Here is a 24,325-nt window from a genome sequence, read left to right as displayed (position 1 = left end):
TGAAATGAATGACTGAAATGAATGACTGAAATGAGGACTGAAATGAGGACTGAAATAAGTGAGTGAATGAATGAGTAAATGACTGAAATGATGACTGAAATGACTGAAATGAATGATTGAAATGAATGACTGAAATGAGGACTGAAATGAGTGAGTGAATGACTGAAATGAATGACTGAAATGATGACTAAAATGATGACTGAAATGAGTGAGTGAATGAGTGAGTAAATGACTGAAATGAGGACTGAAATGATGACTGAAATGATGGATTGACGGAATTAAAGACCAAGTCAGTGACTGAAATAAATGACTGAATGAATTAAATGAATGCCTGAAATGAATAAATGGAATTAATGACTGAATGAATTATGTGTATGTGAATAATTAATAAAGAAATGAAACAAGTCTGAATGAATAAATAACTCACCATCTAGACATTGAGTACCTGTAAACCCTGATGCACATGTACACATATAAGAATTCATCAAATTATTACAAGTAGCTCCATTGGCACAAGGATTACTTGTGCATTCGTTGACATCTGATGACAATAAAAAATCATGAACAAATAAAACCTTAGATGAAGCATTAATCTCTGTCTACACTAGTTTGACAAAAAAAAGTGTGATGCACCTAAATATGGTAGTGATATTCCTAAATATGGTAGTGATATGACATCATGTCCATATATTTTGCTGTCACATAAAGTTTGATAGTGTAGTCAAGGCTTTAGACTAAACTTCCAACAATGTGCTGGTTTTCTGAATTCAAGTTTCAGATTCCATTTCAATTTATTTTGTAAAAGTAATTTGTCTATTTTCAGATTGTTTGGAAAATCTTTAGAGATGTGACTCAGTATGCATTGTTTGTTTTCATTATAACTAGACAGCCATTCCAATTTGGTGAAGTGATCATTCACATTATATATTTTGCAACATGTTGGGGGTAAATATGCTTTATAGAAATTTATAGGGAAATAAAAATGTTTACCAATATTGCAGAAGACACCCCTCCACGCTGATGTACATTCACACTCAAACATGTTAACTTGATCAGTGCAAATGCCTCCATTCTGACACGGAGTAGAACTGCATTCATTTACGTCTGTAAAAGCATCAAAAGAATTTGGTTCAAGATGAATACAGGCTAAACTTAGGTATAAAGCTAGTAATTTGGCATTAACTGTTACAGTACGTAGAGCCAGTAAAGGCTATGAGCACTCACTGGCTAAACCCAGGGGCCCCAGAGCTTACGAGGGTCCTTGAGCAGGGTCCTGATGAAAAAACAAGCACTATAATATGTCGAAAAGGGCTAAAAACGCCAGAGGAAGACCACTTAGAGACACAGACAGACATCAACCTGTGCCATAGCAGTACAAATAGTGATTAAGATAGGCACTTAGATTTGCCCCAAGTCTATAATTATTGTCTTTTTTATGTTAGTAGATTTTTGTCTGAAGTAGTCTACATATAAAATGCCACATGTGCCAAAATATTTATCTTTTTACTAATATTAAGTAAACACTCCGTCCGAACCCAGACTACTAAGCACTAAGTCACTAACTCACTAACTTACTGCTTTCAGTAACTATTATAGACTATTATACAGTAGATATATGTTAAGACGTCAATTTGAAATCCGAGTCAAGTAATGCCTGGAAGATAATCCGATTAAGCAGTTACTTACCATTTTGGCAGCGGGTACCATCATAGCCTGGTAGACAGGTACAGGTATATTCATTTGTTCCATCAGTACACACACCTCCAAATTGACAGGGGTTACTACTACACTCATCAATATCTGTAATAAACATAGAAGGAATGCAAATATATGTGTAAATGAGTTATTAATTAGTTTAGTATTTAGTAATTATGTTCCCTGTACAGGACCAACATGGTTCCATTAGTTTTCCCAATAACATATAGTTTCTCACATGTTTTACCTCTAGTTAAAAATATGTGAGAGAATTTGGGCTTTTAAATACATTTTCAAGGGGTGGTCCATATAAAGAATAATGGCACTTGTCATATACAGGTAGGAATCTCACAAAATAGACACATGTTCAGTTTTCCATTATATAATTAATGTTGAGCTGACCAGTACCTCTCTGTAAAAAGTATTAATTTGTCTGTATACTTTTAAAAGATAAATGGGTAATAAAATTTAACACAATTATTTTATAAAAAAGTTCCCATTGAAACATCATGTAATGGTGCACCAGAACTTTTATAAAAATAATGTTGCATGTTTGTATCGAAAAATAAAAGCTCCTTAATTGCAAACAAAAACATAATAAAAATACTGTATAACAATAATTGTATCCTTAAAATACAGAAAAATTGTCTTAGCAAATAAGCAATAAAACCCTCAAACCAAAATTATAATTGAAATAATACCAACAACCTGATTGACAATAAAGTGTTGAACATTCATGTAAATTTTATACAAATATTGTACTGATTCAGGTAAGTTTTCATCGATGGAGGTGTACCCAATGGGGACCACATGGGTGATGCGAATTGTTTTAGTCTTAAGGCCAACTCAGACAGCATCGTACAATGAGGCCCGATGAAACTCGTCGGTGCTGTCTGAGTTGAATCCCGACGAGACAAGTCGTCTTGAGATAGCGTTGGCCGTAGTTTTTAGGTCGCTGGGAGAACATTAAACATGTTTAATTTTTTTTCCAGATGAGACGACTTTTGCAGACTGATGAATCTGCAGTATTATGGAATCAACCAAGCATACAGCGAAAGCGCACCGAACATGTACATTATAAATTATTGGTCGTAATTCCACGTTGGCACCCCATTGATAAGTCTGGCTTGAGTGGTGTAAAGCTAAACACCACAATTAGTGTAAATTTTATGCAATTAAATTAAGTCTCATTAATAATCCTCCTTATACCAAAGTCAGTACAGTATTTGTTTACAAACACAACAATTAAATAAGTAAAGTAAACTACCAATCACCTTTATCAATTAAAAAAAGGTACTATATCTATCTGTGAATGAAATATTATTTATAAATTTAAAAAAACAAGACAAGTGTGTAGAAGTCTTCCACCAAACTGTTGCCACCATCTATTATATGTGACAAAAACAGCATTGCATGCACCCATAACTGATGGGTAAAACTGCTGCAGTGATGGCTACCTATGTCACAGTTTGTGCCAGTCCATCCGTTAATGCAGGTGCAAGTATAACGATTGATGTCATCTTCACAGTTGCCGCCATTCTTACAAGGATCACTGATACATTCATCAATCTCTGAAAATAATGTGAAAGAAGCATTATATAACTATCAAACTTTGTGTTAAAAAAATGTGATGTGCCCATATATCGACACAATGACAACAAATCACTACCATATTTGGGTACATAACACTTTTTTTTGTCAAACTAGTTTTAGAAAATTGAATAAAATTTAAAACCCAATTGAAGGAAGATCCCCTATATTCAAGTGGTACTGTATACCATGTATTTTACTGTGAGCTTTATTCAGCTCTGTACTGTATACATTTGTGTGTGACAAGGAGAGATGTATACAGTAGCTATTATATGGTGACAATATACATATTACGGGTTTAGCAAATATAAAATCTTACCTGTTTCACAAAGTAATCCTTCATAACCTGATGGACATATGCATTGATATCGGTTGGGAAGATTTGTACAAATCGCACCATTCATACATGGGCTACTACTGCATTCATTCACATCTATCAATGAATAATGAAAGAAAATATTTTATTTTCTGGATCTGTCAAAAAAAAGTGTGTTGGTAAATTGTTTTATAGTTTAGTCCTACGTACAGTGATTAAGTTCACTTTTGATAATTCTTGGCTCTTAGTTTTGTTGGGTTTTTCCCTCTGTAATATTTGTTGTGCCAAAATGTAAATAGTGTAGTGTAAAGAGTATGTGTATTGCTCTCTTTATATAATAATATAAAAGAAAATGTAAGAAAATATGTAAGTACCCATGAGACACTGTGGTCCTGAGTATCCATTAAAACATGAGCAATTGTAACCATTGATTGCGTCTTGACATAAACCACCATTAAAACATGGATTGCTATTACATTCATCAATCTCTGCAAGGTTAAAAAAAACATTACATTAGTTTTTATATCCTAATATAAGTGAAATTTGCTGTTTTTGTAACCTGTAATTTATATTAAGCAAATTTAATAATTCTGGTTTGAAAGAAAAGTATAGTATGTTCAGGTCTATATGAAAATTGGTGGCCCATTAAGGTGGTAATTAAAGTGGTAATGGTAACAAAAATATAGAATCTATGTTATTCCTTATGACCATTTACACACAACGCAGAGCGGATGGGCAGTTTCGTGCTCAGGATAGATAAAGAATCTATATGGGACAATGTACGCGATTCCCGCTTACCGTTACCGCTCGTCTGTGTAAATTGGCCTTTACTGAGGTTAGGGCAGGTTTTGGCAAGTTGAAAATACTACACATGACTTACGTGTAATTATATCTATAGCTATGATGGCTATAATCGCAAAATTGAAAATACTTGAAAACAGTCATTAAATAGAGCATGTATTAGTAATTGGACTCTTAAGCCTGTTTTCCTGTCGACGTTATTCGATGCTATCGTTCTACGTAAACATTGAAACGATTTACAGGAAAAGGTACTCGCTACCATTATCATTTCAACTTGATCGTTTTCAAACGATCGTCGTTGAACTATTAACGATCAACGACGATAGCGTCAAATAACGTCGACAGGAAAACAGGCTTTCGAGAGCATACTGTAGAAAGGTTTACCATAAAAACTGTATATATATGTTATAATGAGATTAAACATAATTAGGGAAAAAAGCATACCTGTATTACACTGTTGGCCTATGTAGCCCTTGTTACACTGACAAGTGTATCCATTCACAAAATCTGTGCATTGTCCATTAATGCATGGGTTACTTCCACACTCATTAATCTCTGAAAACAATTATTTAATTTTGCTATGAAAATCCTGTTTACAATGGAGATAGCAATCATTGGGGTATATGTTTATGGTTTCCTAAATTCTCTGAGACAAGTTATAAACTATCGGTTGTAAATAGGATAGTGGTAATGCCACAATAGAGAAAAAAAAACTATCGGCTGTACTTCAAATTAAAACCAGACTGTGTCTCATAGTTTTTTATTTGTTTTTTCTTTGTCTTGCAATATTCACTCTTTTCAAAATTCTTTTTATCAAGAAATTGGAGTAAAGAAGTAAATATAAGAATGACTAAAATAAGTATGGACTTCATGAATATAGCAAATGGAACAGAGACTTACCATTTTCACAAAACAGACCAATGAATCCTGGTAGACATCCACATGTGTACTGGCCAGTATCATCAAAACAAATGCCACCATTTTGACAAGGGTCACTAGCACATTCATCAATCGCTTTAAATGGAAAAGAAAAAGAACAATTTACAATGATACCACACAATTATCATTCTTTATATTACAAAAAATTGGGTAGCTGACTCATTTGAATTACAGCGATGTATTTTGCTTAAGCTGCCCCTTCCCAGCATTTTGTCATCTCTATTTTTTTTTAAATATATTTATATTGTATTGATTTTATGCTGTTCAAATAAATAAACGAAACGATATTAAAAATGAATATACAATGAATAATACACATGCTATTCAATTACTATACAAACATAACTTAACATTATTAGTTTCATTATTAAGCTAAAGGTAGTGTCTAAAAAATAAATATATGTAGAAATGATGAGTAAGCTTAGGCTATAATTAGCATGAATACAAAGTATGGTTGATTAACAATGGTGAGTAACTATGGTAACATGAAAGCAATACTATACACAGTGAATTACACTTGATGAGTTATATTTACATACATTGAACTACAGAAAGAAGTTGTTAAAGTGAAGTGCATGTTTAGATGACAAAATGGCGATGACGTTGGCAATGACATTATTGTTTCTTATGATGACATTGACAATGATGATGTTGGTGATAACTGTGAGAATGGTGAGAATGATAAGAATGATGAGAATGATGAGGATGATAAGAATGATGAGAATGATGATAAGAATGATGACAATGATGAGCATGATAAGAATGATGACAATGATAAGAATGATGAGAATGATGAGAATGATGAGAATGATGAGAATGATAAGAATGATGACAATGATAAGAATGATGAGAATGATGATAATGATGAGCATAATAAGAATGATGATAATGATAAGAATGATGAGCATGATAAGAATGATGACAATGATAAGAATGATGAGAATAATAAGAATGATGACAATGATAAGAATGATGACAATGATAATGATGAGCATGATAAGAATGATGACAATGATGAGCATGATAAGAATGATGACAATGATAAGAATGATGAGCATGTTAAGAATGATGACAATGATGAGCATGATAAGAATGATGACAATGATAAGAATGATGAGCATGATAAGAATGATGACAATGATAAGAATGATGACAATGATAAGACTGATGAGCATGATAAGAATGATGAGAATGATAAGAATGATGACAATGATAAGAATGATGACAATGATAAGAATGATGAGCATGATAAGAATGATGACAATGATAAGAATGATGAGAATGATGAGCATGATAAGAATGATGACAATGATAAGAATGATGAGAATGATGAGAATGATAAGAATGATGAGAATGATAAGAATGATGACAATGATGATAATGAAAATGAAGAGAATGAATAGAATGATGAGAATGTTGACAATGATGACAATGATAACAATGGTGATGATGGTGACTGCCCAGTGATACTGGAAATTAATTACAGTAATCAATTTATAGATATATAACCATTTTTAGCTGATGATGTGTTTAAAACTCTGTCTCCACTATCAAACTTTATGTGACATCAAAATGTGATGTGCCCATATATGGACATGATGATGTCATATCACTACCATATTTAAGGATATAACTACCATATTTCAGCACATCACATTTTTTTTTGTCAAACGAGTTTTGAAAGTGTAGACAGAGTTTAAGACTTCATAATATAGGCTTGACAGTGCTTTGAGAAACATGCTACTAGACTTTCAACAACGTGTAACTAACAACAACACAAATTACAAATACCATAGAGCAACAAGGCAAATACTTACATTGTACATGGGTGAGGTCCTCACAAAAATACAGCGTCTCTAATGACATTTAAACTCAAACAAACAACTTCAGGAAAAATGTTAAGGTCATGATTTATACAAGTAAATAGAAACATTTACAAACACAGAAATCAGATAACAAGCAATAATAATATAAGTAATACTGTCAATATAAAATGTCAATTCAACTACTAAGTTGAATAAACATAAATAATAGTATGACTACAAAAATGTCTATATTTTGTTTTTTCTATGTTTATAATGATTATTAACAAGTCCGTAGCCAGGATTTTTACACAAGGGTTCGTTTTTCCACAAAAGCCTTTTTACTATTACTTCTCATGCTAGGCTCTAGTTGAAAAGAGCACTTCAGACAAAATAGTGGTTCATTCAAACCCTTGAACCTCTGGCTACAGGGTTGTAATATCAATAACATAAAACATTTATTCTTAAAATAGTTAACATTACCCTCTTGATTAATGTGAAATGTCATTACATCTGTGGTTATTACATTCATGTTTTAATTAAATGTAACACGTTTGCTCTTTTTAAAAGTTTGTCAGCTTTCAACAGAACAAACAAAAGAACTGTACCAAATATAAAAGCAGTAGTTATTCATAACATTACAAACAAGTTGATTTTGTGATGCACCTACGCAGCTATTGAGTCGAAAAGTCATTGATTGCAACATACAAATATGTGCAGAATGACTTAATTTATAGTTCTAATGTGCATCATAAAACGAAAACTATATTTCATAAGAATACCTTGATTGTAACTAGCAAAATTATCAATATATACAAAGAGAAGGATTAATAAATGTGTGTGGTGAAGCCACAATCAATAATATATTGATTTTCCACAATAATACACAAAGACATTATTGGTAAAATCAATATATAATACCACCTGAATAATACACACTTGCCGCATCATGGCTGTCATGCTTACAAAATGTTCAAATATTTAAAATTAGAAACGTCTAATTTTCTTATCACTTAAAATGTTTCCTCTTATATTATTACAATTTATCTACTGTAGGTATTGTTTTGCTACTTACTGAATATAATTAAGTAAGTTTTTACGGTAATTATTTAGAAATATAAAAATAATATATAATATTTATTGGTTATTCTCTTTTAAAATGTAGTATCATAATAGTATTTAAAAGATGCTAGTACATTGTAATATAAAATGTATTATATTCATTACTGAAACATTACACCTGTATTTCATAAATAATAAAACCAACTTACACTAAACATAGTTAATTAAATAATTTCTTTTTACTTTCCAATCAGTAGTTTGTTCATATGAATCAACCATGTGCATTCTTTTTGGATACCTAGCATACATAGGCTGTTTGTTTTTTAGTCAAATACAGAATTGTAGGTACACATGTAAGGCTCTTTCCACTTTGGCCACAGTAAAATAAATGCAAAATATAAGAATGTGTTTACCTTGATTGCATAGTATGCCTGTCCATCCTGCTACACATGTACAGTCGAAACGGTTCATATTATTTAAACAGGCTGCTCCATTCTGACATGGACTGCTGGCACACTCATTAATGTCTAAAAGCATAAATTATAATGGACTTATACAAATTTCAGTAAACCATTACATGACATCATACACATGTATCTACATTTAAACATTCCCTTTGGAATAGAGTATAAATTATTTGAGAATTTCAATTTGGTATAAGTATAATTTCTGGACATTTTTATTGTTAATGTTTATCATTACAGAGTTGTAACACAAAATAAAGGTCATGAAACAGTTAGCTAGTCATGTTATATATGAACGTATAATGAATCTTTGTCATGGTGGGCTTATAAAGGAAGAATAGGCAGTTATATTTATGTATACAGTACATACATACCTATGTAATCACATTACATACATACCTGTGTCACAGTTGGTTCCTTCCCATCCTGATTGACAATTGCATGTGTACATGTCGGGGCCATTGGAACACTGTGCATTGTTCATGCAAGGAGAAGATGCACATTCATCAATGTCTGGAAGTAAAATATTAGTATCATTATAAAACAATGATTTCATGATTAACAGAAAACAGAAAGTATTCTTCAAATTTAACAACATAAAACTTTCCTCTTATGAATTCAGTCTAAAATGTTTCAAATTGGTTTGAAAATATTTAAAAAAAAATATACTTTTCTTTGGTAGTTCAACTATATATATATATCAATCAATAAATCAATTGTTCCATTTGTATAGGGCCATTCCATACAGTTGAACCTCCGTAAGCGGCCACCTCCCTAAATGGCCGCATTTTCAAAAGCCTGTTTATTCTTCCTATCTAATTAGAGTACCTCCCATAAGCGGCCACCTCCCGTAAGCGGCCGCAGCCACTTTTTTTTAAACTAAAAATTAGATTTTTTGTGTGGTAAATTACCTCCCGTAAGCGGCCACCCGAAAAAAATTGTATTGACTTTTGACAACAAAAATACAATTTTGATACTTATTGTGCTTTATATATTAGCTTTATTTAGAAGCGGTTTTAAAAACGTTTCTGTGAAGAACATTTCTGTGTTTTTTAAATGAGATGAGAAAAATACACAGATTTTGACCGACCATATTCATATGATAAAAGCTTTTAAAATTTGTCTGAAACAATAAAATACAATTAGCTGGAGAATGTAGAGGCCTGTTGTGTTAAGAATGCAGAAAAATATTGTGCATGGCCAATATGTGATTTTGGCCTTCTATCAGCAGAACCTCCCATAAGCGGCCATTTTCCCGGTCCCGAGGGTGCCCGCAACTGTACATAAGCCTTATTAAAAACCGGATTACTACAGAATTTCCATACCTTGTGAGCATCTAGATCCTTCCCAACCTGAGGTACAATCACATGTATACTGGTTTAAGAGATTATTACAAACTGCTCCATTATAACACGGATTACTGCTACATTCATCGTAATCTAAGAAAAAAAAAAAGAATGAATGAAAAATATACACAAAACAATACACATAAATATTATTATAGTACAATCATAAAAGATAGATAGAGAATATAGGAAGAAAATGGGAAAGGAATGACAGTGCATGGAGGGTAAAAGAGACAAATATAGGAACTATAGAGAAGGAAAAGAGGAAAATAGGGGGGTATAGAGAGGAGTAAAGTAAAGAGAGGAGACGAGTACAGAGAGGGCACGAGTACAGAGAGAACAGGTGTACAGAGAGAAATGGAATACAGAGAGGAGTTGAGAGTTTAATATAGAGACGGAATTATAGAGTGAAGGAGAGTGTAGAAAGAGAATGAATTACAGAGAGAAGAAGGGTACAGAGATGAATATAGAGAGTAAGGTAAAAGGATGTAGGGAACAGAGAGAGTTTCTAGGTGAGGGAGAAGTTTATATTTATATATTGTAAATACATCATTTTCATATTAAGGCTTTTTTAACTAGAATGAAATTTCTCTGTGAATTATAAAATTTAAAAAAATATATATAACTTCTTACCTAAATCACATCTTGTTCCCTGCCATCCAGCATCACAAACACAGGTAAAGGAATTCAAGTTGTTCACACATTGGCCCTGGACACATGGGTTGCTTGCACATTCATCAATATCTATTAATAAAACATGTAAACATTATGGACAATATTGGGAGTGAGATGAGGCATAATGAAGTAACAAATACCATGAAAAATTTGTATATCAGAACACTACTATGTTGTACTATTTAAATGGCAACACTGGTCAATGTACTATGTATTGTAAATGGTAACACTGACACCATGTACTATGTAAATGGTAACACTGACACCATGTACTATGTAAATGGTAACACTGACACCATGTACTGTATAAATGGTAACACTGACATCATATACTGTGTAAATGGTAACACTGACATCATGTATTAAGTAAATGGTAACACTGACACCATGTATTAAGTAAATGGTAACACTGACACCATGTACTAAGTAAATGGTAACACTGACATCATATACTGTATAAATGGTACCACTGACACCATGTACTAAGTAAATGGTAACACTGACACCATGTACTAAGTAAATGGTAACACTGACACCATGTACTAAGTAAATGGTAACACTGACACCATGTATTAAGTAAATGGTAACACTGACACCATGTACTGTGTAAATGGTAACACTTACACCATGTACTAAGTAAATGGTAACACTGACACCATGTATTAAGTAAATGGTAACACTGACAACATGTACTATGTAAATGGTAACACTGACACCATGTATTAAGCAAATGGTAACAGTGACACCATGTACTGTGTAAATGGTAACAGTGACACCATGTACTGTGTAAATGGTAACACTGACACCATGTACTGTGTAAATTGTAACACTGACACCATGTACGATGTAAATGGTAACACTGACACCATGTACGATGTAAATTGTAACACTGACACCATGTACGATGTAAATGGTAACACTGACACCATGTACTGTGTAAATTGTAACACTGACACCATGTACGATGTAAATGGTAACACTGACACCATGTACTATGTAAATGGTAACACTGATACCATTGCTAATACATGTATGATGTGTTCTTACCTATTTGACAGTCTGCTCCAGTCCAGCCAGCAATACAATCACAGGTGTAGCGGTTCACACCATCTATACATAATGCATTATTCTGACATGGATTACTAGAACATTCATTGATATCTGTAAATAAACAAAAAATGTTGAAACATAAATATATTACAAATATGTTGAATGTAATGAATGCGCATGTGTAAAGGGTGTTATTAGTTAATGTTGTGGACATTAATGTTCAAAACACTATTTTAAATTGAATTGGTACATTACAATTTCCGAATACAAAACAAATGGTTAATTATCATCAATATCACTTTTGCATTAGGTAGGGCTAATGCCTAATTAACAAATAAAAGTATTTTATAAAATGTATTATAAATAAATTGATTATTTATAATAAACATTATGTGCTTACTTGTATCACAGTTGATCCCAGAATAGCCAGCTAAACAGGTACACGTATAGCGGTTCGCTAGATTAACACATGCTGCTCCATTTTGACAGGGAATACTGGAACACTCATCAAAGTCTATAAGATTATTCAAAAATAAATAATAATTCTTAGGCATCCAATAGAGAGCAACTATATTTATATATGCTTATAAACCAAGTCTCATTTGAGGCTGAGGGAGGTGAGTGGGAAGAGTTGTGTGTTACAAAACCACGACACTAGGTCAAAATTGAACCCTAGACCTTGGGATTGAAAGGCAAGCACACAAACAAGCTACTGCCACTTTACATTAGCTATTCAGCAGTATGATACTACAAAAGTTGCCTGTATAACATGGACAAGTTCCTCAATGAGTGCTGCTTGCAGGCCATGGATAAATGGTGATCGCAGCTGTTGTTACCCGCTGGAGAAATCCAGCAGCTACAGGCCAATGGTGCTTGCAGTTCATACAGTTCCTGAATAAATGGTATTGCAGCTGCTGCTTGACAAGTGTTGCCAGCAACTACAGAACAATATGATGCTTGTAGCTCAGAACACATGGAATCGAAGTTCCTGAACAATTTAATGCTTGCTTGCAGCTGTTGCTGGACAAATGTCAGCAGCTAAAGAAGGTAAAGGAACAAAGCAAGCAACAAGCAATCAGTGTATAAAATAGACTAACTTACCAACATTGCAGAAAGTACCAGTCCACCCTGATGTACAAGAACATGTGTACTGAGCGATGCCATCAGAACAAGCTCCACCATTTTGACATGGCTGACTTTGACACTCATTAGTATCTACATAAGTAGCAAATGAGAACATACATTTAATTTCAGATGCCCGTTTCAGAAAGAATCTTAAAAATATATTGTCCTCCTAAAAAAACTTTTTTTTTCACATTTTTTTTTAATATGCCATTTTAATGTCACGAAATAGTTATTCACTTTGACCAGAATGGAAAATAAAATTATTTACCTTTATTAAAACTACAAAATGGCCTATTTAAAGTCTTTTTTCAATAATCTTAATTTTTCATGTCTTTGGGGGACAATACATCTTTAATGATTATATATGATTGTAAAAAGATTGATAATACTGTAACAATAATAAAGAATAAGCTTACTGGTATTACATAGGGTTCCTTCGTAGCCTGGTAGGCATGCACAAGAAAACTGATTGACTTCATTAACACAGTTAGCACCGTTAAAGCACGGACTTGATGAGCATTCGTTGATATCTGAAAGAAAATGCAGAAATTGTTACGATTTAAATACATCAGTCGTTTCAATTGGTGCCGGTCAAGTCAGCCCTAAACCACCTTGGCCAAATTCAAGTTGGCCCCACCTCAGCCCCATGGCACAGAACCAAGCATTAATATAATATTATATCATTATTTGGTGATGCTTGTGTATTACTACTTTTCCTATTAAATTCAATCCAGTTACTTTTTTAAACTATACTTATAGAGCTAAAGTTGTGTTCAGATACATTTTTATTTAAATGAAGATATATCACCAACAGTGATGCATCTATCTATTCCTCCTACTGAAATACATACCAATGTCACAGTTAATCCCTGTCCATCCTGGTACACAAGAGCATGAATACATGGCTATCCCATCTATGCAATTAGCTCCATTTTGACATGGATTTGACAGGCACTCCAGTGTGTCTAAAAAAATAGGAATAACAATGTTATCGAAATTATGAGAAGTTTAATTTACAATAATGATGAATTAAAAGTGACTGGAAGGAAAACCTATACTCAAGAATATTAAAGTCTGGCACAATTCTTTGATAAATGCATTGTTTAATGCATAGTATAGTATAGTCAAAGCCAAATTCCATAACCAGGCTCCATGGACCAATACTAGGGTATGTCTTACATATTTCTTCATTTAACTGTTTAAAATGTCCAGTATATCAATTTACTTACTTGTATCACAGTTGTCGCCTTCATAACCAGATGCACATGTGCAAGAGTATGAGAACTCTGCATCATTGCAGATGCCTCCATTTAGACAAGGAGCACTCAGACAGTCATCAAGATCTGAAATAAAAAATGATGTCATGTGTGGGAGACGTTTATATGTCCGCAGCGCTACAGTACCACCTGAATGTTCCATTTTGAGTTTGAGAGGTGTCCATACTCTGTGAATAATGGCAATTGTAGGTAGCAAGGCCATAGCGTGAGGTTAAAAACAGATGAGGCAAAGATGCTTTAAATATGATTATTAATATTATTAGGGCGTGTGGCGCAGTGTGTTGAACGTTCGACTACTGATCGTGAGATCGAGGTTCGAATCCAACTCTTGCCGCATTGCTTGTATCCTTAGGCAAGATACTTTACTTACGTTTGCCTATCTCCACCCAGGTGTATAAATGGGAACCTGGTTAGATCAAGACACAACTTTGCGCTGATTACTAGCTGCATTATGGGAGTATGTTTCCATACGTGTTTGATAAAAAAAAAATGACTGGGGTAATAATGTTCAGCGCTTAGAGGTGGTTGTCGTCTGCTTCATGCATCAATTTTCTTAAATAGTTTTTTATTTTTTAAAAAGTGAATAAACAAACATAAACAGAATGCTACATACCTGCTGAGTAAGTTAAGCTCCATCCTGTGCGTGGATTGTTAAAATCTGGCTTAAATGAAATCCATGCCGAGTCATCGATAATTATGAATTCATAAGGTAACGTAAAAGGAGACTCATTCGGCAATGCTGTGTTACCTGAAAACTGTGCAATTGCCATATTAATGTTTGCTGTGCCGCCTGAGCCATATTCAAAGTAATCCTTGTCTTTTTCTGTGCTAAATGCAGTTATTGAAAACACAATTCTTTGAGCTTTTGATACACGAATAAGATAAATACAGGTTCTGTCATCATCATAATTTTGGGGAAAATTCTCTGAAGTAATAGTACCAGTCGGTTGGTAATGGTTTGTTCCACAATCTTGCCCTTTATAAATGAGATATAATAATAACAATAAATAATCAGATAGTTATTTGACAATCATTTAGTTCGGCCTTCCTTTGTGAACTAATTTAGCATGGTGGTTAATAATTTTCTGTAGAAGTGAATGTACACTAGTTTGTTATTAAATATGTTTTATTACATCAAGTCTTCTTTAGTCTGTATACATCACTCTCTGTTAGAAATTTCTAATGTAAAAGTCGCGGATTACTCATTCTTGTGAGGGTATTGTACACGGGCAGGATCATTTTGGAGGGATACCGGAAAGGTGTCTGGTATTGGGAGAGTTGACTATACTACTAATACTACTGTACTTTTACACCTAACTTTAAATCACTGGGCATTCACAGTCACTCAGCATCACGGCCGCACAGCTGGTCAAATTAATTGATATCAAGCACATACTACTGCTCTAGGCGTAGCTTTCAATCTGAAAAAAACTGAATTGAAATGTCACAATACCTGTCTGCTGATCACAGTTTGTTCCCATAAACCCATATTGGCATTTACAAATGTACGCACTAGCTGCTTCCTCACAAGGTGCTCCATTCTGACATGGCCCACTTAAACACTCTATAGAAATATAAAAAATATTACAGTTAACATAATACACAACAAAAGGTTGGCTACGTTATCCCACAACACAGGGTGACACCAGTCCAGTATTATAAATAATTATTTTTATTATCATTTTTAATAGGGGCTTATTTTATTTAGGGCCTATATTAAAAGCAAACTTTATTTGAGTCCTCATTTATTCCTTCATATCATAATTAAATACATTACAAATTATCAGTAATATCTGTCTTCATATGTTCTTTCTTTAATTATATTGTTTTCCTCCTTCTTTTTCCAGTTAATTTCTTATATTTTTCTTTGTATTATTCTGCTCCAAAATAAATACAAAAATGTATCAGTAATTTTTGTAAATTTTAGTTTTAAAAGCAAACTTTCATCTTGTGTTTTATGCACTTGTCAATTGTATGACCCACTATACGACCCACGGGAGAGGTGCGTCATTTCTCCAATATGTGTATACCATGACGCACCCCTACGTCAAAAAAGTGACTTATATATTAGTAATATTAGGTAACCACCATGATGCACCCATTTTGAAGAACAAATTACCATGTTGTTCATGATATGGTTGGTGGTAAATTGACGGACATTGACACACTAGGCCTATAGTATTGTTCATTGATACTATTTTTGTACCATAATTAATTGTAAAATGAGGTACCTCTTGACAAGTGCATTCACATAAGCTTAGCTAGATTGATAGGGCCTAGGCCTAGACTAGAGGGCCTACTAGGCTAGTAGTATTTGTATTTATTATCTGAACCATGCATGGAAGGGATTCCCCATGATGCCATGATGGAAGTACCTCATCATCAAGCAAGGTATGGTTGGTTCCTGGACAGGAAGCCCATCTGGGCCATCATAGACATGCCATTATAGGCGGGCCTACCTAGCTAGGCCTATCCTAGGTCCTCTAGTAGGCCTAGCCTATAGGCTAGATAGGGAGGCTAGCCTAGGCCTACTAGGTAGGCCTATATAGTAGGCTAGCTAGAGTAGTAGTAGTAGTAGGGCCTAGGCCTAGGCTTAGTAGATAGCCTAATATTAAACATCCTAGTTAGGCCCTATGGCGTATCCAGCTAGGGCCTACCTAACCATTTTTATTGCTTCAGAAAGTCATTTCAAACGCCGCGCCATTTATCGTCAGTTTTTCATGATTTGAAAATTGAGGGCAATGTTTTGCGTTATGGCATGCAAATGATGCAAAAATGAGAAGGAGAGAAATTTGGTAATCAAGAATAGTTCAAAGGTAATAAAAAACAAATGTTATAAAATAAAAATACAATTTGTGTTAATATAAGAAACATATAAACATCTTCAACCTAATTATATAATTAAAGTAAGGCAACATTAAGGACTATTAAAGGAATGGCGGTACATGATAAATCATATATAATTTATTTTGCTCTAATTCACTCAAGTCATTTGAACAGCTACAACATCTGTTTAACATGTTATTGTAAGTAGTAGTAGTTGTAGTAGTAGTAGTAGTATTCTTGTTTATATCACGGAATAATACACAAAGGGTATAGAAACGGTGTTTATACATTGCCATGGCAACTAAGCATTGCCTATTGTTATGATAAACCTTTAAAATCATTGAGCATACAATATCACTGTTTTGAAAGAGCATGGTGTCGAGTCGTATTGTACGGTTGTGATTTTATGTACCCAACTACAAGATGGCGTAGGCTATACTCAAATTACTCTCTGTTTTTTTTTACCTAAACGTATAGCACCTAATTCTAATTACCGTCTAGGCCTAATGCTACATATGCTTTGTCAATAATTTTGATAATAATAAATGTGCACTTTTGTATAAATGGCAAATGATAGGCCTAGATGGAATTGCCAATTTTGTTTTTAATCAATTTATGATACCATCTTTATTATTAGCCTATGCATGAGTATGACCGAGACTCCTGTAGCATGTTTGTGCTCTCTTTTAAGCTTTGTTAACACTCTAGAACGCAACGCAAGGGAAAAGCACACGTACCTCAAGCATTCATCGCGTCGTGATTGGTTGCGCTTACGTCATTGCATTGCGTAATAGTAAGAACCAAGCTTTATTTGCTGCATTATGATTTTTTTAAAGGGCCGATCAGATATATTTTGCATTGTAGGCTATTTAGCATAGTTTCAACAAAATAGAAAATTTCGAGAATTTGAAGCCATATGTATAGCAATTATTAAAAAATATATTTCATAACATTATTCATTGCTAATAATTGTGAAACTCTATAATTCTATGTCATAAACCTTGTTGGTATCATCTACGTAAATATTATTATGTAAATTAAGAAAGGTTTTAGAATTTTATGATTACTGTATAGTCTTCCAGGTTTGCATATATACAGTGTGTATTGTGCCTATATAGTGATTCACACACACAGAGCGCATTTATGAAATTAGATATCGATTGGTAAGCCGTGGATGGGAAACAGTCATTAGCATAAGAATACAACTTGTTGACACACTATAATAAAATCATTGATTTGTATAGGTATTTTACAGCGGCTTTTAAAACACCAACACGACTACTCAATGTGATTCTATTTCAAGAAATAGAATAAAACAAATATATATCATACAATATTATTTATTACACTGCAGGAAGTAGATTTTTTTAAAAAATTCATCAGGTCATTGTTAGAAATGATAGGCCTATTATGTCATTGCTAATATACATTATAATGTACAAATAATAGGAAAATTAATAAATAAATTATCATGACAATATTATTAATCAATATACCTATAATGTCATAATTATAAGTATTAATATCATCATTATTCCTTTATTTTACTTCAATTTCTCTCTGTTCTCAATCTTCAATGTAACACATTTCGTTTTATTTTGTAAAATGATTTTTTTTGTGATAAACTTCTTTGTATTAAAATTCCTCTCTTTACCAAATAATTCCGGTCAGTTCCTTATTTGGCATCATGGTACACTTCATGTGGCCAACGCGCGCGTAACGTGGTTTTGTGAAATATTAAAATTATTCCATGAAAAGTAATTAGATATGCAAAATCAACCCCACGCATTTGTCACCTAAAAATACAAATTAACGCACTAATGAACTATTGGATTTAACTAAAGGCCCTAATTAAAGTACAGTTGGCCTAATCTACTTTAAAAAAACACCACCACCACACAACTACGCCTGTGTTATGTCCGTGTCATACAAGTCTAAGCCGCATGCGTGAATTCTTGAATAAGTTAAAAGTGAAGGTAAAACCGTGAAGTTAAAAGTATATTAATGACAGGACAAAATTATAAGAAAATAACAAAAGAAAAAATGAATGAAGTATTTCTTAGGGGAAGAAAATTTAGTTTTCATTTAATTGTAAATAATGTTTACATGTTGTTTAAATTGTGTTATATTTTACCAGGGATGAGTGTAATATCACTCTTCTCTGTGTTTACATTATAATATAAGCCAAGTTGGTAGAGTTCATGGTGTACAGTATTTTAAAAAACAAATAATCGATTCATTAGTTTTATAATTCCCCCGAAAAAAATATGTTTATCGTTTCTCATGTAAAGCAGTCTCTGCAAGAGGAATTAAAATTAATTGTGTGAAGACATTATAATAGGCCCTATATAATATAATCTTCGAGAAGTACAATATTGTATAATGCAATTGTGGTTTGATCGGAGTACTAATAACCGTTTGTTGTGCGGCAATTTTGCTATTTAAAGTATGGAGGACCCTCCATTTAAACCCAAAATAAACGTGGGATGAATCTTGTTCTACATCCTATCCGATATTAGAGAGTTTGGAGGTGTTTCATTATAAGCAATATTTCGTTTTTAATTAAATAGTAAAACTTAAATACTGTAGCAAAATTAATATACAATGTTTTTTATTAGTAGATATATATATATTTACTTTATCGTTTTGATTTAGCTTTTCGCTTTTTTTTTTGTATCTCCATTGAGATCCAGCCACTGATACCCACAGCATTGTCATTTTTTTCAGTAATTTGCCTTTGGATTTATATATATAGAATATATATTTTCAGAACTAATATACGTGGTGTACGCAAACTTATATCAACATTTGATTTCGCCATGCAAACCTTCAAACAATATATTAGGTCTATATACTTACCGTCTGTGCCCCATACCATCCAACCACGATTTAGAATACACAAACAGATTATAATAGTCCTCTGTAATGAAAGTAAATGTATCTTGGTGGGAGACATTTTGTTTTTTAAAAATAGTCCTGTGTTCTTCTGTAATATTCTTCTTCTTAGTTGACCACCATAAAAATTCCAGCAAATGAATGTAGGTATACGCTTAATTGTTAATCACTGTTGCTAAGTGTCTTTCGCAAACATTTCAAAGCCGAGCGAAACACAATATCACGTCTGGTTGTTATATTAACACAAGATTTCGGTCTTAAAACACGAATAATCAGAAATAAAACATGCTGACTTATGAAAACTAATAACATACGAACGATAATAATATCATTGGAACCAACAAAATATCTCTGTTTCCTACAGACGCTGACGTGAAAGGAATCGATCAGGTTTGAAGCATCTATCCAATCATATATTATGTTTCATAAAGGTTGTATTAAATGACAGCATTTTTGATTGGTTCAGTGAGCAACGCGTATTGTTTCCATTTCTATTGAATATTACCTGTGATGCGAGTTGTAAATACGTTTGTCTGTGACTTTATTGATTAATGTATTGTGTACCTTTAAATTTCAAATGAAGCTTCTCTGTTCACTTTACCCCACCCAGATTACTCAATAGCAATTGAAACGGATGGCGCTGTGAATTTTTTTTCTTTTCAGTTACGATATTCACTCCAATTTAGGTGAGAGGCGATACAAAACCTGTACAATTTTCTTCAATTAAAATGAATTGAATATAATTATTTTTGTATCCGACAGAATAAAAAAAAAATCATAAAATAAATAAGAATATTTTCAATGAACTTTCTTCACGTCCTTTATTAAAAATTATATATCTATATATTATTATGAGCATGGAGTCGTTAATCAGCAACTCCCTGATATGAGTTTGAGGTCTATACTGCTTATGAAAACGCACTTCTACGGAAGCCTGTTCCTGTCACTTTAGTATAATTTCAATTTATCGAATAATAATGTCAACATTTCTACATTAAAGATGTAGGCCTATTGTCCCCCTGAAAAAATAATTATGAACATTTTTTTTAATACGCCATTTTAATGTCACCTAATAGCTATTATAATATATAATAATATTATAATATATAAAATTGGATCGAAAAAATGTATTTACCTAAAAAAAAAAGTAATTGAAAGCAAAAATAGTCAAATTGGGCTTTTGGTTGAATTTAACCATTTTTGTCATTTTATAAGTAAGTTTTTTTACGGAAGTGATTAACTTGATTAAAACTAAAAAATAATCTATTCAAAGTCTGATTTTACTAATCTTTATTTTTCATGTTTTTGGGGTGACGGTATTAAGTATAATTGCACATTATGTTGCCTAATTTGATCTACCACGGAAGCTTCTAAGTGCCATCAACTTGGCGACTTGTCAAGTTGATGGCATTACGCTACCGTAGTCTACATCATACCAAACTATTGAACATACTTATTTATATACGGAATTAGAAGTCTTATGAGCAATCTGTTGGTGTTGAGTCTCTTTTGCAAGAGTTTAAATATAAATATATAGGCTACAACTGCAGAGAGGTGCTTATTTTGAGTTTTGAATAAATGTTGTCGTACCCCCTCAACGAGAGAACACTACCAACGTTGAAGATGATAGAACTTCTTGGTTCCCACGTACCGCAAGCGAATTGATCAAAGGCAAGCGACAATTCAAATAATATATCGCTTACGGTGATTGGTCAAATAATTTGCATTGCGCTTACGTCCTTGCGTTACCTTACGTCCTAGTGGGAAACACATTTTATATCGTCACTATGACAACTGCGATGGTCAGGCTATTGGTTCGGGTTAAAAACCCCGATCTTTCATCACTGATGATGACAGATGCTGATGATGGAGAAAAAAAGATGACGATAACTATGACGATGATGATGATTACCACTACGACACGATTGTGATGATAGTGATAATGACGATGATGGCGGGGGTTAGCAGGCCTATGATGATAATGACAATGTAGGGACATTATCACTAATGGAATATGGGTTTACACGTCATAGAAAAAAAGCCATGCTACAAAAACGTATTTCGTTTTTTAAAAATTGTTAGGGTCTAAAGATTTTTTTTTAAACGATTGACATATTAACTTCCTTTAACATGTTATTGACCTACAATGATTAAGATGCCAAATAAGGGCATGGCAATGATTTAAATGACAATTTCTATACGATGATTAAGAAAAGTGCAATTAAAATGTGTTTATAATATCCATAAAATGTCATCGCACAGGCGGTTGTTGATCTAAAATTCTAGTCATTTATCAGAATTCAATCAAAGTGGAGACCTGTCTCTTTCTTATCGTTTTATTAACATATTACTGTTTCATCCTCTTTCATACGTGTGTACAATTATAAACCTATCATTTTGTAATGTAGTGTGGAGTCATGAAGTCTGTTAACTACACTGATTAAATACATCATGATGATATGGTAGGCTAGCCTAACTAGTCCTCATTATGTGTATCTGGTATTTAGAATGTCATCCGTACCGTTATTTTTGTCTCTTTCTACCCTCGTTCGCATTTCTATTCAGATACAGTAGGCCTACATGGTGTAGACTTGTCCCAACTATAGTAATGTCTTTTTTATGTTAGTCGATTTTTGTCTGAAAATACGAGCCCACGTAAAATACGTATGAAACGCCATATGTGCCAAGATATTTATCTTTTTACTAATATGTAAACACTTCGTCCTAGAACCCAGACTATACATAGTGGTACATTTCTGCAACAATGCGTGAAAAACGATGCTTAGAGTATACCAGATTGTCACGTAATATTAGTGTGAACAAATACAAATGACCAGTGACAATCTTCACTTTATCAACCCCGTATTGTTTTTCTAAGAATGTATGTTAATCGAGTAATTTTTAAGTAAATTTACATAACAGTGGTTTCCATGAAGCATTAATTTTCGATTTAAACAAATATAGGCCTAATTGAAAGCGACTATTATTCCTTCAACAACTTCCAATTGGTTAAAGGAAAGAACTTACGCAGGTGTTTAGCCTATACAGGTAAAAACACAAATGCCTTAATAATTCATTTACTACGTGAAAACATTTTTGTAATGTATTTTTGTAAATTTATATTTTAAGTTACGGGTGCCACAGATTAAAAGCTTTGCTTGCTTGTGGTTATCCTGTTTTTCACACTTTATTTGAACCTTATTTTCTTTTTTTTTTATATATTTTTATGAATTTTGTGTGAAAAATAAAGAATACTCAATCAATCAATCATTAAAAAAACTCGTTTCTTGGTGAGTGGCCAAGTGGTTAAGACAGTGGAACCGCAATACCTTGCCATATTAACACCGGCAAGGGTTCGAGCCTCACTCGCTCCATGGTTCTCTGGTGGTAGAACGAGTCTTCTCGGATAAGGACTATAAACCGTATGTCCAGTGTACAGGGGGTTACCCCGGTGTACTAGTATACACACAGCCCCTGTCACTCATCAAGAGGGCCCCTTGATTGTCAGCATACGCTGTTTAGGGTCACCCTCTATAAATAAGGTGTGATAAATAAATTCGCGCGAATCGAAAGCGTTGACTAATGCGCATGCGTTATTAATATTTTATCTAATATTATCATCTACTATTTGTGACGCGAAAAATGTCCAACTAATCAGAAGTCGAATGTATTCGCTATAATGGAACATCTAAGCTTCGTTTACACATAATTGTACTGGGGATATTTTCACTACACTGGTTAAACTATGCCCATTGTAACGAAACTCCAGACTAAATTATATCGCGTCTCCTATAATTATAACGTACACATTTACGTGATAGGATTATCAATTTCCCGTCTACCGTTTAATTTCACCAACTCAGAATTCTAAACCACCTCGGGTGTTTGAATTCATTATCATTATTATGAAGACGTTCTAAATTATCAATTTACGAGAAATAAAGTTCGTTACAAAATGGTAAATTTCAATTCAATGTCTTGGTTTGATAAGTACTTTTTCCTTAAAAACGTTCTATAATATGTATTCCGCCATCGTGGAAAATGTGCGTATGTGAACGCAGCGCCTGGAAACGTAACTAGCATGTTTTTTTTCCGGTGGCCGGCTCAGTATGATCTTCATGCTTGGTTGGCCACTAGGACGCATAACCCAATGACGACGTACGCGTTTAAGCCCTGTCTACACTATCAAACTGTATGTGACAAACAAATGTGATGTGCCCATATATGGACATGATGATGTTATACCACTATCATATTTAGGCATATCACTATCATATTTGGGCACATCACACCTTTTTTGTAAAACTAGTTTGATAGTGTAGACAGAGCTTTACGTCCTTGTGTTACTTTCTCCAGTGGGAACCATACCTTAAAACGAGCGCGCAGAAATAGATCATAGGGGATTGCAAGATTAGAGTTGAAACAAATATGACATCGTAGAATAAATAATTTATTGTACATA

At 33.3% G+C, this 24,325-nt stretch overlaps 1 protein-coding gene across 1 annotated transcript in view; it reads right to left on the bottom strand.

Moving 5' to 3' along the window:
• LOC144840777 (uncharacterized) overlaps window positions 1–20,210 on the bottom strand; it is a 47,258-nt gene extending 27,048 nt beyond the window's left edge. The window contains exons 1-21 of the mRNA XM_078696795.1: window positions 19,828–20,210; window positions 15,596–15,706; window positions 14,756–15,118; window positions 14,095–14,208; window positions 13,717–13,830; window positions 13,282–13,395; window positions 12,842–12,955; window positions 12,141–12,254; window positions 11,738–11,851; window positions 10,649–10,759; window positions 9,995–10,108; window positions 9,069–9,182; window positions 8,619–8,732; window positions 5,303–5,416; window positions 4,847–4,957; window positions 3,976–4,089; window positions 3,605–3,718; window positions 3,153–3,266; window positions 1,687–1,800; window positions 991–1,104; window positions 428–541 (exon numbers count right to left, since the gene is read on the bottom strand). Coding sequence (XP_078552921.1) covers window positions 428–541; window positions 991–1,104; window positions 1,687–1,800; window positions 3,153–3,266; window positions 3,605–3,718; window positions 3,976–4,089; window positions 4,847–4,957; window positions 5,303–5,416; window positions 8,619–8,732; window positions 9,069–9,182; window positions 9,995–10,108; window positions 10,649–10,759; window positions 11,738–11,851; window positions 12,141–12,254; window positions 12,842–12,955; window positions 13,282–13,395; window positions 13,717–13,830; window positions 14,095–14,208; window positions 14,756–15,118; window positions 15,596–15,706; window positions 19,828–19,924 — 2,617 coding nt within the window. The 5' untranslated portion in view covers window positions 19,925–20,210. The remainder of the gene's footprint in view (window positions 1–427; window positions 542–990; window positions 1,105–1,686; window positions 1,801–3,152; window positions 3,267–3,604; window positions 3,719–3,975; window positions 4,090–4,846; window positions 4,958–5,302; window positions 5,417–8,618; window positions 8,733–9,068; window positions 9,183–9,994; window positions 10,109–10,648; window positions 10,760–11,737; window positions 11,852–12,140; window positions 12,255–12,841; window positions 12,956–13,281; window positions 13,396–13,716; window positions 13,831–14,094; window positions 14,209–14,755; window positions 15,119–15,595; window positions 15,707–19,827) is intronic.
• Between the last annotated feature and the right edge of the window lie 4,115 nt (window positions 20,211–24,325).

The sequence above is a fragment of the Antedon bifida genome, chromosome 4 (assembly GCF_963402885.1).
Source record: "Antedon bifida chromosome 4, ecAntBifi1.1, whole genome shotgun sequence".
NCBI classification, from domain to species: Eukaryota; Metazoa; Echinodermata; class Crinoidea; order Comatulida; family Antedonidae; genus Antedon; species Antedon bifida.
The sequence above is the reverse complement of the archived record's forward strand: the minus strand, read 5'-3'. Positions and strand labels throughout refer to the sequence as shown.